General features: G+C 39.5%; 1 protein-coding gene across 1 annotated transcript; it reads left to right on the top strand.

Annotated features, from left to right (window-relative positions):
* Window positions 1–737: 737 nt before the first annotated feature.
* On the top strand, window positions 738–13,208 carry lrguk (leucine-rich repeats and guanylate kinase domain containing; the record flags this gene model as incomplete). The annotated part of the gene is made up of 20 exons (XM_083935077.1): window positions 738–757; window positions 1,287–1,391; window positions 1,555–1,636; window positions 1,811–1,911; window positions 2,183–2,264; window positions 2,460–2,584; window positions 3,660–3,803; window positions 4,149–4,229; window positions 4,458–4,544; window positions 4,715–4,821; window positions 5,394–5,513; window positions 6,151–6,247; window positions 7,890–8,003; window positions 8,230–8,431; window positions 9,322–9,438; window positions 10,138–10,298; window positions 10,615–10,703; window positions 11,063–11,125; window positions 12,578–12,696; window positions 12,994–13,208. The coding sequence occupies exons 1-20, from the start codon at window positions 752–754 to the stop codon at window positions 13,206–13,208; spliced, it is 2,217 nt and encodes a 738-aa protein (XP_083791203.1). The 5' UTR covers window positions 738–751.
* Window positions 13,209–15,056: the final 1,848 nt, after the last annotated feature.

Genomic DNA, 15,056 nt, shown 5'->3' with positions numbered 1-15,056 from the left:
TTTCTAAATATGTATGTATCTGCTAACATTGTAATTACCTACATTTATTTCTTTTTATAACTGAGAGGCTACTTTCTCACTTTATAGCTATAATGCACTCTCTTAAATTGTATATTTCAAATTGTTGAATATAAAAATAATCACAAATTGGTCAAATCACACAAAATTTGACGTCGCACATAGAAATAAAATAGGCTAACTTCATTCATAAAGGAAATATTGCCTCTAAAAAGTTTTTTTTTAAAGAATCTTAGAAAAAGATTAAAAACCATGTAAAAAAAAAAAAGACTGAATACAATTATTTTAATGCCTGTGTTGTATTTTTTTTTTTTCAAAGTGCGATACCAAATGTTAAAATGCTTACTGTCACTGTTCAACTCCATAGCTCGTGTGCACCAAGCTGTAATGTTTAAGAACTACATGACCCACAATTCCATTCTTCTCTTACTCGTCTTAGCGTTGCCTAGCGACCGCGGTGTACGCTTCATGTGAAATTCTAACTTTCTAACTAGCTAGAACACGGATATTCAGACTTTTTTTATTTTTATCCCGAAGTCCTTACTTTAACTGCTCACCAGTCAGTCTTTAGTCTCTCTCGTCGTGGAGTTTTCGTCGTGGAATAATGAAAGAAACAACGAGTCCACCAGAGTTGTCCTCAGCCTCGCCTCGCTGCTTTCCCCCAGGGTCCCACAACGACGACGCTCCCTTTGCAGAGGCTCCCGGCTGCGATACGCTTGAGGAAACCAGAAAGATGGAGGTAAGGAGTTAGAAAACGATTCCTTAGCTAGTACAACTTAACATGCATGTGCTGTTTTCGTACTAATTTAATAATTTTGTTTTTTGTTTTAAATTCTTTCTAACTCAAATGACAAAAAAATGTGCTTTATGCGTCATTGTACGTCACCAAAGTAGAGTCAGTGGCATGCATTTGATGGTTTCAATAAAACTCCGTATGTGTTCTCTTATGCAACAGATAAAGCAGGTAACCTTGCACAAGAGGTCTGGGAAAGTAAAACAACACAGCAAGGTCATGATTATTTGTAACTTGTGATAGCAGCATCAACGGCTATTAGATTGGTGTGCATCCTTTTGAAGCATTAAGTGTTGTGTACTGCATGAATACGTGCATGTGTGCTTTTAGGAGCGGGGAGCTATGAACACTAGATGATGCTTATAGTGACCAGATAAATTGTTTTAAGATTCTGTAACTGCATTGTTATTGCAAGGATGCATAGTTCACTGCTGCAAATTCTTCTTTACTAATCTAATTAAATACTACATTACAGAGTTATAATGGCGTTTTAACTGCTGAGGCAGTCTCCAGCTGTTTGTCCAACCTTGGACGCCTTGGCTCTGGGCTGCAACATTTGTACTACCACCTATCTCTGCCTGTAAGTCACATATCTACACACATCATTTCTGTATTGCGCCGATTTATCAAAAGAAAGAAATCCATTAAAAATCAGTGTCATGTTGTCACGTTTACAGTTCTCTTTGCAGTTTAATTTTGAGGCCCATTTAGTTTAACCAAGTTTATATTTTTCTCTACTCTAGAGTCAAAATCTCAGTGATCTCTCGGTTTTATGCAATTATGTCCATCTTCAAAAGCTGGAGCTGCCACACAACAAAATTAAAGGTGATTATTTTCATATTAATTAAGCACCCTTACACCTATTACATACCTGCTATTTATAGAAGCCTGTGACTGAGAGATGTAGTTAAGAAATTATTCATTTACATTTCAATATTTTACTGTTTTGTTGCTGTCTTTGTACTTTGAACAATTACTCCAACTTTTTTCTACTGCTAGATTTATCCTGCCTGAGCCACATGCCCTACCTCGTCACCCTGGACGCTTCTCACAATGAAATCTCCAGCTTCTTTGGATTCCAGCCCCCCAAGAACCTAAAAGTAACGCAAGACCTTGAGCTGACAGGATAAGGCTGCATTTGATTGGTGGCATGGGCTTCACTTTCTCGTGCTATTCCCTCAAGATAGGCCTGGATTTCCATAGCCCATCTGTAGTCTCTTTGAATATGCTTACAAGGCATTAACTGCCCTTGAACGACAGTGAACTTTAACAAATTGAAAATTCCTTCCCGTACTCAGGATTCAGTCAAAGAATTTCTTCTGTGAGATGTACTGAAGACTTTTGTTAACGGTGTGCTGCTTTTTTTTTCAGGAGGTCAATTTCTCCCACAACTGTATGACAAAAATGAAGGATTTGTCAGCCTTTTCATCACTTAGTCATTTGAATCTGGCCTGTATCCTTTCCAGCAGTCACATACATTTATCCAGGTGCACTTGAACTTGCACACACACGTCCTCTGTCATTGTCTTTGACTTTTTCTCAGTCACACTCACTTTTATGATAATATCTATGGAAATATATTCAACAAACACATTATGTTCACCCGAATTTTTCCCTTGTTTATCATTCTTAACATGCTCACACTCAGACAACAATCTCAGTGAGATCAGTGGTCTTGAGCAATGTTGCAGGCTCACCCATCTCAGCCTGGCACACAACAAGATCTCGAGGATCAGCGGCCTGGACAATCTGCCTCTCACAGAGCTCTGCCTTGTAGGTCCTACTCAATTACAATCAGAAATATGATAAACAGAGTGCACATTTACACACACAGACACACACACAATCTGAGAGAGTTGTTCTTGTTGCATGTATTTTACCTAATGCTGAAATTCACCTATTTATGTTTGCCTCTATATCCTCCCTTCTGTCTTTTTCTTTATGTCTCTGTTTTGGCTGCATTTTTACATTCAGTAAAACCTTGGCCCCCTGTTTGAGAATCACCATATGGTCCAACAGCAGGTCTTTCCTCTCTCTTTCTATCTCTCTCTCTTTCTCTCTCTTTTTTTGCATGTGGGTGTTTGTGCGCAGGCGCACAAACATATTCTGTCCTTTATCAGTGTTTCCTCATTGTCAGCAGCCTTGGGCCTGGCTGTGTCTGCCTCTGTCTGTAGCTTTGCTTTGGGACCAGCTGCTGATGTTTGAGTGAGCCTGGACCAAGTTCAGCACAGATACACACACACACACACACATACACACACACACACACACACACACACACACACACACACACACTCACTTGTACCTTGTCCATACAGCATCCATCTTATCCCATTCCTGACCCCACTTTCTCACATACTGGCTCCCTTAACAGCATAGCCCTGTCAGCCAGTCTGTTTCCCAGCCCATCACAGCTCTGACCTAGAGCTTCAAGGGACCAGCCCAGTCACCCACCCCCACTGACAGCAGCCCTCTGCCAGGCAACATGCTTGGCAAGAGCAGGATGAGATGTGGCCAGACGGGTAGCTAACAACTTTAGTCAGTGGAATGGAGTGAGAAGCAGGCTGGGGATCCTGATGAGGGAGGAGTGCCCAGATCTGGTTCTTTAGTTGGTTAGCATGCTGTGCTAGCACCTCACCAGCTGTTTGGCTGTCAGTCCTCACCTGTCAGGATTTAGCACAGAGAGACAGGTCTGCTATTCAACTCAGTACTGAGGGGAAAGAAAGTTCAGGCATCCTGCAGAGCGACCATGGCACGTCCTTAATATTTTTTAGTTGGAATCGTTGACTGTATATGCATGCATATTTATGAATAGTTTAATGTGTCCTTTTTTCCTGTCTGTGTCCAGAGGGGGAACCAGCTTAAGACGATTGAAGGGTTGGAAAATCTGAAGAGTCTGCAGGTTCTCGACTTGTCCCTGAACCGCATCACCAGCCTTTCGGGGCTCCAGAATCTCCACCTACTGGGCTCAATCAATCTGGAGAAAAACCTGGTATTGATTTGAAAGAAACTTTAGAAAGAATATCAGCTTTAATCTTACATGGGATTTAGCTCATGTATAAGATTCAAATTAAGAAACAAATAGAAAATAGGTAAACACTTTACTATCACACATAATGTTAAAAATAGTACAGAGGCTTAACAGGTTATGAAATATCTGCAAAACAATGAGCAGACTCCGATTCAACAACAAAATTCTAATTTGACAAAACAGACAGCAGTCAAGCCTTAGAATAAACTTTCATGCTCAACAATTTTGTGATTTTAATTACATTTTAAACTACAAATACATTATTACGCACATAGTCTACTGCATGACTTTGTGGTTTTGTTTCAGATCAGTGAAATTCAGGAGTGCAAACACATTCATGATCTTTTCCTGTTGAGGGACCTCAACCTACTGGGAAACCCTGTACAGGTAACCCAACCCTTCATTGATCACATGGTTAACAGAACATCTAGTCAGTGTGGAGATACTCTATACTGTGTACGACAGAGATCCATTTTTCTGCATCTAGTCCTCATGTGTTTTGTACCCGGCCTTTAAACACTCAGGGCTCTATGAGGACTTCCATCTGTACATGAAATTTGGATTCATCATATGTTTTTGTAATGTATTCCATGTGATTGTCATGGGTACCTGTAGGAGCAACCTGATTATAGACTGGCAGTCATCTTCCTCCTTCAACATCTGACTGTGTTAGACCAAGATAAAGTCACGGTAGAGGAAAAGGTATGAATAAACAAAATAATAAATCATGTTGTGTCTCAACATGCCTGACCTCCATGTTTGATCAGCATACTACAATTTTTACAATGCTAGAATAAATGCTGCCTTCTTAATTATACTAGTATATTTTATAGGTGCTTATATGAAATTTCACCTTATACCTTTAACCCCAGGTGTCATCAGTAAACAAGTATGACCCTCCTTTGGATGTGGTGGCAGCCAGGGATCACATGACCCTCATGGTGTATCAGCTGATGCAGCCCCAGGTGCTCTTTGACAGGTTGGTTTAAAATCCTCTAAATGCCTTGCTGTCTTGTTCCTGTATGAAAAGCTTAAAAGCACCCAGTGAATTGGATTAATATAATGTTAACTATCAATTTCCTTTAACGTAAGGAAAAATGGATGATATAAAATGTTTACATAGTAGACTGTGGAGGTTAGCAAATGGGTTGATAAGTAAACATCTGATAAAATCAACTATCCAGAAAGTTGCTTTCAATCATGTGCATCATTTTTTTCTGCACTGTTTCTGTGTAGTTCATATTATCTACCCCCTAAAAAAATTAGTTCACGCATCAGCACCTTTTTATAAAACATCCATCATCAGCAAATAAAATGCTGCAGCTACAGTCAATTTACCATTCTACGCTGTGCTTTCTAGAAAGAGCACATCCATATTGCCCAAAAGGCTCCCGCTTGTATTGATTGCAGGAGTGTCTTTCATGACTGGAGAAGTTTCCTGCTCTGGCGTCATGGTTTAATATACTTAACTCCTATTCCTCTCAGAAAGAACATACAGTACCTGTAAAGCATATCAGAAACCATTGTATGTGTGTCTGTGTGTCCAAGCAGTACTATGCCCAGTGCCGACTCTCCATATCCCATGCTGGTTCTGACTGGTCCTCAAGGCTGTGGGAAGAGAGAGCTTGCTCATAGACTGTGTCAGGAGTTGAGCGAATACTTTGCCTACGGGTCAGTTTCAAACTTCCTATACACATATCATATCTGATGGTCACATGCAGTAAGTAAGTAAACATTACTTACCTTGGCACTAAAATAAATTGCTAAATCTAGGGTCAAAATGAAAATGCAAATTATACCGTCCATTATTGTTTAAATAGTTTATCTGCTAAAACAAAATAAATCTGCTCTCAAGCCGCTGTTGGAAATAACATTAGTGCTGTGACAAGTATAACAATTATTTATCATTATGCATTATAGAAAAAAATCAGTTTTCTGTTTTATATCTTTTACTTACTGTCATGGAAGTCAAACAGCCGCTCTGGATATTACAGTAACTATTCAGTTGAGTCTGGTGAACCAACATAATGAGCTGAAAGCTGCACAGATCCCCAAATTTGGGTGTCGATTTTTTTGGAGGGTGTCTTAAAAAGACAGGCGCTTTCAGACAGATGGTACATCCAGATATATTCAGACAGACAGCATGAGAAAAATAATGTGTTTTGAAGATTAAAGCATCTAATCATGTTCTAGTAGAAACTCAAAATACAATACCCACACCATATTAAGAGAGTTATTGATTGTAAACTTTCGTGTGTGTGTATGTATGTGTGTGTGTGTGTGCGCATGTGCGTGTGTTTTTCCACAGAACCTGTCACACCACTAGGGGGCCCTACTCTGGAGAGGAGGATGGACTCGATTACCATTTTGTCAGTGAAGAAGATTTTCAGAACATGATTCACATGGTGCGTTTGCTTTTCATTAAGCTTTTTTTGCACATCACAGACCGTATAATTGATTGCATGAGAACACATTACATGTTTCAAGGTTATTGTTGCACTCACAATAATATCGTGCATTCACTGTCATAAAGCACATAAACAAATTAATACTCACAACCATCAAGTTAATTAAATTTACACTGGGATTTAAATAACGTTTTTGTGTTTGATCCTCAGCATGTTTTAATTGAATTCACTCACTGGCCATAATGAGTTGTTGAGATAATTAGTTCTACTTGGATGGATATATTTTACTTTAACTGGCTGATATTTTAAATAAGATACATTAATTTGAATTAAGCTTTTTTGATAAGGTGTAATGGCTATATTGGTTGAATTGGCTATACTGGTATTGACTTATCACCAATCCTACAACATTTAAGATGCAAGTGATGTTTATAAATATGAGACAAATTACAAGGAAACAGAGATCGAATGGGTTTTGAATCCATCAATATGCAGACATTGGTCAAAATTCCATTAAAAACATTTCTTTTCTCAGAGGGTCAGCAACTGTCAGGGTTAATTTTATTGACATAATTTATTTACACCAACCTTTTTTTGGTCATACAAAATCGTTGCTGAGCTCTTGGACACATTTGTTTCCCATCTTGTCCCTCTTGTCAAGCTTCCTGTTATGTAAGAGTGGTGGAGGATGATGGATAGAGGTCTGGGTCATGTAATGATTTACACAGCTATGCCTTTGATGCTGGAATTGATTCCTTTTGTGTATTCCAACAGAGGAAGCGGATCAGGTTAACTTTACAGTATTTCCCGCCCTCTAGTTGATTTGTCCATTCTTCTCCCTCACCCTCCATTCTTCCTTTGCCAGGTACTTGGTTTATCGCTGTCCTGACTGTCCTCCCTTTCTTACTCTTCATGCTCTCACCTTTCATGTGTCAGCTGCCCGCTTCATCTTCACTCCTTTTTCCCCTCACATGTGCTTTTCAGCAACTATGCAATCATAACCTGTTGAACCCACTTCTTGTGGCTGCTCAAGCTGATCTCAATCAGCATTCCTTTCAAAATCTGCATATATTGGGAATTGTAACAAATAGTTTTTTATAAAACTTTTCAAAGTAATTCCATTGCCAGGCAACAGTCTTCGTCCTTGTTAACTTCCTGTCAGCTGATGTCCTTCACATATTTTCAACAGGAAATAAACTAGGACTGTTTACGAATGTTTATGTTTACATCTTTGAGAAGGTCCATATATGTCTAAGTTCACTTTTGCCACCACAAACCCACGAACAAGAATGACTTGTTTTAGTGATTTTAGTGGGACAGATTATACTCTTCAAATAAAACTGCCCCAAAAGGCCGGCAGACAAAAGTTCAGGGGTCATGTGTGAAGTAACAAAGAGAGATTTTTTCCCTGACCACCAGGTCAAAAGTTCAGTTCACAGGTGGCCAAATGACTTTAGGTTGTTAGTCTTGACTGAACATGCTGGTACTATGGCTTGTTTTTGTATGTCAAATATTATGTCCACCTTAGGAGATAAATGAAGCTCATAACTGATAACCATGATGAATAGTGGGGCCATTAAGTTGGTGCACAAAAATGTTTTCTCACTCTTTCCCGTCATAACTGGAAATTTCCTTGTAGGGTCAGTTTATACAGACCATGCAGTACGGGGGTCACAGCTACGGTCTGACCAGAGATGCCATAGAGGATGTAGCCAGAGAAGGATTAGCCTGCTGTGTACATATGGAGCTAGAGGTGCGTATGGAAACCTCATCTCAGTACACTAAGCAGGCTTAAGGGGCTGTACACATGCTACTTATTCTGAGGAACAATGGATTTGAGACATAAAAAATACTTCATGTGTACGGCCCCTAATATCATATGTGGTCAAGCCAGTAGACTAATAGAATTCAAAGTTGCAATGAACTAAATATCAAACCCCTTTGTAACAGAACTGCAAACTATTTGTCTATCCTCACAGGGTGTGCTCAGTCTGAAAAGCAGCTACTTTGAGCCTCGATACATCCTGCTCATCCCCATCCAGGTGGAGAAGTACATGGGTCACCTGAAAAGCCGTGGTCTCTATACCCCTGCACAGATTAACACTGCGATATCCCGTATAGAGCTATATGCAAACACAAATAGGCAACGTCTGGGATTCTTCGATAATGTTATACCCTGTGGTACGGGAAGGAAGCATTTTTTCATTCAAATAGTGTTACATTAATGAATTCATTCATGTTGTTTAATGCTGTACTTGTTGATTTAAGTGTGCATTAAAGAGGATAGTAATGGTAATTTTATATCCTCTAGTGGCTAATCAGATCCATTTTACTATTTATTTAATGAAATTTTAATTGTAGTACAACATGTTATTAAGCTAAGAAAACACTTAATTAATTCTGAGGGGAGAAATGTTCTTTCTACCTTTGGATATGATGTTAGTAAGAAAGAAATGTGGACGTTGTTGCTCTAATTGCTCTGTTCACTGGCAGTTTGTCATTGTAGTGCCTTTACAGAGCAACTGCCTTACCCTGGCTTAGAGCAGTCCAAGTGTCATTGGTATAGCCTTAGATAAATTAACACACTTCACTAAAATCCATATACTACACTTTCAATCCAATTACCACATGTATTAAGGGCACGTAGCAGCAGAATAGCTCTGTTTATCATTCCCTCATGAAAGCACTCAGACATGTTAGCTGTTTTCTTAATGAGATGAACGTACAGGGAGCGCGGAACCTCATCACTTTTATGCACTGCTAGCTAGCGCCTCATTACACGAAGGTCATCATCCCCATATCTTTGATTCATTGCTGTTTGATGGGAGATGCATTGGCTCCGTTCGAAACCAGATTTTTTTTTGTTCAGCTGTGTGTGTGCGTGTGTGTTTTTGTGTGTGTGTGTGTGTGTGTGTGTGTGTGTGTGTGTGTGTGTGTGTGTGTGTGTGTGTGTGTGTGTGTGTGTGTGTGTGTGTGTGTGTGTGTGTGTGTGTGTGTGTGTGTGTGTGTGTGTGTGTGTGTGTGTGTGTGCTTGTGCTTGCATGCATGTGCCCACTTGGTTGTGTGAGTAGATGACTGGGAAGGAGCCTATCAGACCCTGACACAGGTAGTGAAGGAGTACCTGTTGCTAGAGGAGCAGGAAGAAGGAGAAAACAACAACAGAGGATCCCCTGACAACATGTCCACTGGTGTGTATTTGTATTTTTGTTTGGATCATCAATAGCAGACTCAAGGGGGTGCTAATTTTTTTGATGCAAGACACTGGGTGTAAAGTGCAATCAAGGGCACCTTACACTCTTTTCAGCTTGTAAAACAGATGTATAATAGCTTCCATGGCTCTGGATAAGCTTTGTTAAGCTGAAAAAATACTCAAAGGGCATCACTTTAGTATCTCAGCTTGGGCATTTACCAGACAGGGAAAGGGTCAGAAGGGTCTGAAGAAAATATGCTATTGGTTGCCTTATGGGATGTCTCTAAAATTCCATGTTTTTGGAACTGATCCCTGCTAGGAACTTTCTTGGCCTACACTGCATCTATATTGACCGTTTCTTTTTTTTTAATCTGTCCCTCAACTTTATGGAAGTGCAAAACGATTCGTTAGCCTTTTAGTTTTGTTATTTCCTAACCCTTTAAAACACTAAAGTCACACAATAAAATATCAAACTAACTAAGCAAGGCAAAACGTTAGAAATATCCCTTAAACATGGTCATAAATGAGATTTGGTGGTGTCTAAAAAAATTAAGTCTGTTATCATGATCTACATAGTGCATTATCTGTTTATGTACATGCATGCATAAACAGTATGTTGATCTTGTACCTGTATGTTTCGTGTGATGTAACCATCATTATTTTGTTTTATACAGCACTGATATATTTTCTCTTTCAGGTCATGAGCCAGAGGAGAAGCCACCCGTCCCACCCTTGTCAAGGTCAGGATCCAGCACACTCGCGTCACACTCTGCCATGGCTCTTGACCCCTCAGATCCGTTTTACAGAAACTATTTTGCCAAGATCCAGGCAGAGCTCAGCCCTCAGAAGAGCCCCGCTGTGAGTTACAAGATGTCTGATGAAAAATGTATTGGTAATGAAGACTGTAAGTGAATGTTAAATAGACATCTATACTGTATCAAATTTATGGGGAAAATATCCACAGTCTTCTAACAGGATGCTGGCTCCCTTTCAATTCTTCACTGTCATCCCCCTGTCCAAGTTTCCTCCCCCTTTCCCCCACTCTTCTCTCCTATTTAATCACCATCCACATCGACTCCTGTTTCTCACCTGCAATTTCTATTTGTATTCCCTTTCCCCCTCTCACCTTCCTACTTCTTCTCAACTCCTTCTCCTCCATCTCTCTCCTCTGCAGGAGCTGGCTTCCATCAGGAAGCGTGAGCAGCTGGTGAGAGAGGCTATAGTAGGGAAGAGTCCAGGGGTCTACAGCCAGCTCTTCAAAAGGTTCACTATAAGTAGCACACACTTCATTGCACTCAAATGCTTGATTTCAAGTGGCCTCTTTCAGCTGGGCAAAATAGATTTAATTTGTGCACTCGTCCTAATTACGTTTTAAAGGTTTGTTTTGGGTTATTGTTTGACCTTGAAGGTGAAGTGGCAGGTGACCGCATTATTTGAGTGTTTGTTAATATGAAGGGCTAGTCGTGTCGTGGCACTCTCTTTACAGTTGTCCCAAATTAACCATACCATTTATGACCTCACCACATCTGAATGGGAAAAATCTGAATGTGGAATAACTTTTACATGTTTTTTACTCATGAAGAAGAATTATTGAAATTAGTCCCATTCTTTGTTTACCTCAGCTCTGCTCAGACAGCACCATCATCACTGCAGAATCCTGACACCCATTTAGATAGGGACAGCAGGTAATACCACACATACACGCACACACACACACACACACACACACACACAAACGAACAGACATGCACAATGCATATACACAAGTGCTCACAGCAGTCAAACCAGATGTTACTGTATGGAGATAACAGATGTATACACATACTTCAAAGTTAAACTCTTTATGGTTTCTAAATTCATAATAATGGCATTTTATACAGCATAGCAACAAGTGATGAGAGAAGCCAGAGGACCTCTTATGTTTCATGAAAACATTTAGAAGATTTAGAAGAAGAAAACTGCTTTTTTAGTAGTACTCTTTACTCCCTCTGACTATTTTTTATAAAATATGTTCACTTTTATAGAGCTCATTCTACTCGTACAATCCAGTTGGAGACACATCTGAACACACAGACACACACTTGCTTACACACACATGCACTCACTCGTGAATTCAAATTTTATAGCTTTTGCTACCTTTTGACTCCATTGTGTGTACACTTATAACTCAATAAACAGGCTTACTGCACAAATGTGAGTTTTAGCAGACATTGACGTGTGTGTGTGTGTGTGTGTGTGTGTGTGTGTGTGTGTGTGTGTGTGTGTGTGTGTGTGTGTGTGTGTGTGTGTGTGTGTGTGTGTGTGTGTGTGTGTGTGTGTGTGTGTGTGTGTGTGTGTGTGTGTGTGTGTGTGTGTGTGTGCGTGCGTTTGTGCGTGCGTGCGTGCGTGCGTGCGTGCATGTGTGTGTTGTGCATGCAACAACACACACAGGTTTTTTTTTACCTGTACAAATTAGCAACGATTAACTTCATTACTTTCAAAGTAAGACATTTAAGATACAGACAGAGATACAATAGGCATTCAGTAAAAATGGATTTGTTCCCCCTGGGGTTCATGTTCTCAAAAGCCAAGTTTTGCCAAACTTGTTGAAAACCTACAAGTTCTGTCAACGGTCTGAGCGATTCATGCCGCCAGTATGCACTGTAAGCATTACTCAGCCCTTCAGAATTTCTATAGAGGATTCCAGACATCTGTCTACTTGTTGGCAACTTTCTTAATAGGGATGTGTCTCTACTTGTGTGTATCTGTCTCACATATAGTAACAGAAGATCCTTTTGTATTTCTCCTATAGGATTTTTGCATATGGTCTTGTGTGTTTATGTTTATGTGTGCTTGCGTGTTTGTGTATACATGTAACGTCATAGACTAGTCTATATCAGTAGATTGAATGTCAAAAATCTACACCGTATCTTTATTCACCCCCAAATTCTCATTATAGATAATGTGACACTTCCAAAAGCATATTCTGCTTGATTTTATTTTTGCTGTTGCTTTGCACTCTTTATTTTTTACGCACACATCACACCTTTCACTACAGGAACTTCTTCCTCTCTATTTTCTTGTTGTCTGTATCTTTTTCCCTTACCTTCTGTTGTTTGTCTTTTGCTCCATCCTTTCTTTTCTCCTTTCACAAGCAGCTCGGATGAGTCTCGTGCCAGTTCCACACTGACTGTGCCCAGTTCAGCTGGGGCCTTGTCTGGTTCAGTGGAGCCCCTAGATATGTCTGTCCTGGGACAAACCTTGGAAACACTCAAAGGTTATTATTGTTTTTTTATTTTTATTTTTTTATATTAAGGTAATCTCTTTTTTGTTATGTATAAATAGCAAAGAGTGGAGAAATTACGACTGGCTAGAGGCTGGGGAAAAAGACAGTTTAACAAATAATTTATGCTTTCAGTTTTTTTCCAAACTATATTTTAATGTGGAATTGAGTCATTCATTCACAGTACATCGGAATAAAAGATAAGTAAGCTGGCTGTATTTAGTTCTAAAGATTTTTTGATGTGTTTCCATATCTGTGCTTGTATCAACATTTCATACCTCATGGCATCAGGCCAAACCCCTGAAGCATCCCGTCCAGGCACAGGTCAGCTAGCTGTGGTCATGTCCCCATCCTCTGAAACACGTCCTGGATCCAACGCCAAGCCCATCCTACCACCGATCCCAGCTGGGCGCAAGACCCCTGCATCACCCAGTCCGGCTCCTTCACCCAGACCCAGCCCAAACGCAGAAGTCTTTGAGGGAGGTTATGAAGTCAGGGAAGGATAGCTTTCCATAGCTTAGAAATGAGATGACGTCATCAATCAGTAAATATCTAAAAGTACATAACTTAAACGATAAGCTTGGCTTGTTAAATTTTAAAAACAAAGTCAACCGCAAAACACGTTTGTTGCTATTTTACTACAAACTACACATCCGACTGTGTTGTGATACGCCCAAGACAAACACTTGAGGTTAGATATCACTGTCAGCACTTGTCTTTTCCTGTGAACTTTTACTCGTGTCACAGCACGTCTGGATCTTTTGCACTTGCTATATACTTTATAAATGATGTTTTGACAAGTGACGGTGTTAATGTACATATTTATATACATATATATGGTACAATCATAGGCAATGTTTAGCTTCTCCTCTTTGTAGAATTACTGGCTTACTTGCCTAAAGGTATACAGTGTTGACATATATTATGATTCAGGCTCACACACAGATTGACAAGCATGTCTTTCAGTCATGATACATATAATAGTGTGTTTAAAAAAAATTGCTTTATTTGTCTTATCATATATGTTCAAGTTCTTGATTAAAAGAGGTATCTGTTTATCTTGGAAAGTTCATGTCTATAAAGTACAAATTACATGGTGCAGGAATGTAGAATTAATTTTCCCACAGTGAAGTGGCATATTTCCTACTATTCAATAATCTCATCAAATAGGATTTGCAATTGACATCTAGATACAGTTTTTTTTATATGCCGCATGGCGCTCTTGTCATTGAATGATAAATACATCATTAATCTTTATCTGTTCTGATGGGTTTATTTATTCAACTGGAAATGCATTCAAACGGAATTTATTGAGAGGTAATAAACAGTGACCCATCACAAACAACTTAGTTTGTTTTTTGTCAGTTTGTGTGTGTGTGTGTGTGTGTGTGTGCGTGCGTGCGTGTGTGAATTTAGCACGCTGTTCATTTTGGATTTAATGTAAATTAAAATTGTCATCTGTCACAGATGTATGCATTGCTTATTTAACTGGTGCCTCAGCCGGTTTTGCTTTTAGGTGTGATTCAAACACACCTGGCCATCCATCACTGTCTGTCTTCCTCTCAGGCAGCAGATGTTGCAACCCTATCATAATTCTTTAGCAGTTTGAAACCAGGCAGTGTCTTTCGGGCCCCTGGGGTCTAACCTACTTACACTGAAATCTGCACCCCCTGCCAATGCTTATCATGGACTAACATGTTGTCTTCCTGTGAATTACATAACATTAGATACAGCTATGTGCACGATAAAGGTTTGCAAAAGCCTTTAAGCCTGTATAACATGAGGTAGATATTAGGGGGATGAGTGACTGGGAATCTTGCTTCTTGTCATTGTGGATGCATATTTAACCTCTGACGATCTACACTTAATACATACCTTTGTCTCTGCTTGTCAGTCTTTGTGCTCACCTGTTTGCAGTGTTAGATTGCATGACCTATTCATTCACAAATGCTAACCTGGAAAAAAACAAAAACATATAGTGAATCTATAAATATCTGTGCCTTCTGATATCAATTATATAAGTCTTACATGAAACATGCAGCTAATTAATCTGTCATAGTAACAGCCGTATGTCCCTCTCTCTGCTGGTTTCTTTGAATTATAAACCATTGCAAAACCATTTTAAAACATCTATAGAGTATGTATATACTGTGTAGTATATTGCACCAGACTGTATACTAAACCACTTGTCTTCCCTCACTTCACCAGCTGCTGAAAAATAAACATCTCACACTTTCATCTAGACTTAACTCCTCCAGACAGCAACACTTTTTTTTTCTGAGAGAAAGAGATACTTCTTGCATCAAAGATTTATGTCCGCCGGACAGAGTTGTTATGGGAGAGATATGCAGAAG

The sequence above is a fragment of the Echiichthys vipera genome, assembly GCF_963691815.1.
Source record: "Echiichthys vipera genome assembly, chromosome: 20".
Classification (NCBI taxonomy): domain Eukaryota; kingdom Metazoa; phylum Chordata; class Actinopteri; order Perciformes; family Trachinidae; genus Echiichthys; species Echiichthys vipera.
The sequence above is the reverse complement of the archived record's forward strand: the minus strand, read 5'-3'. Positions and strand labels throughout refer to the sequence as shown.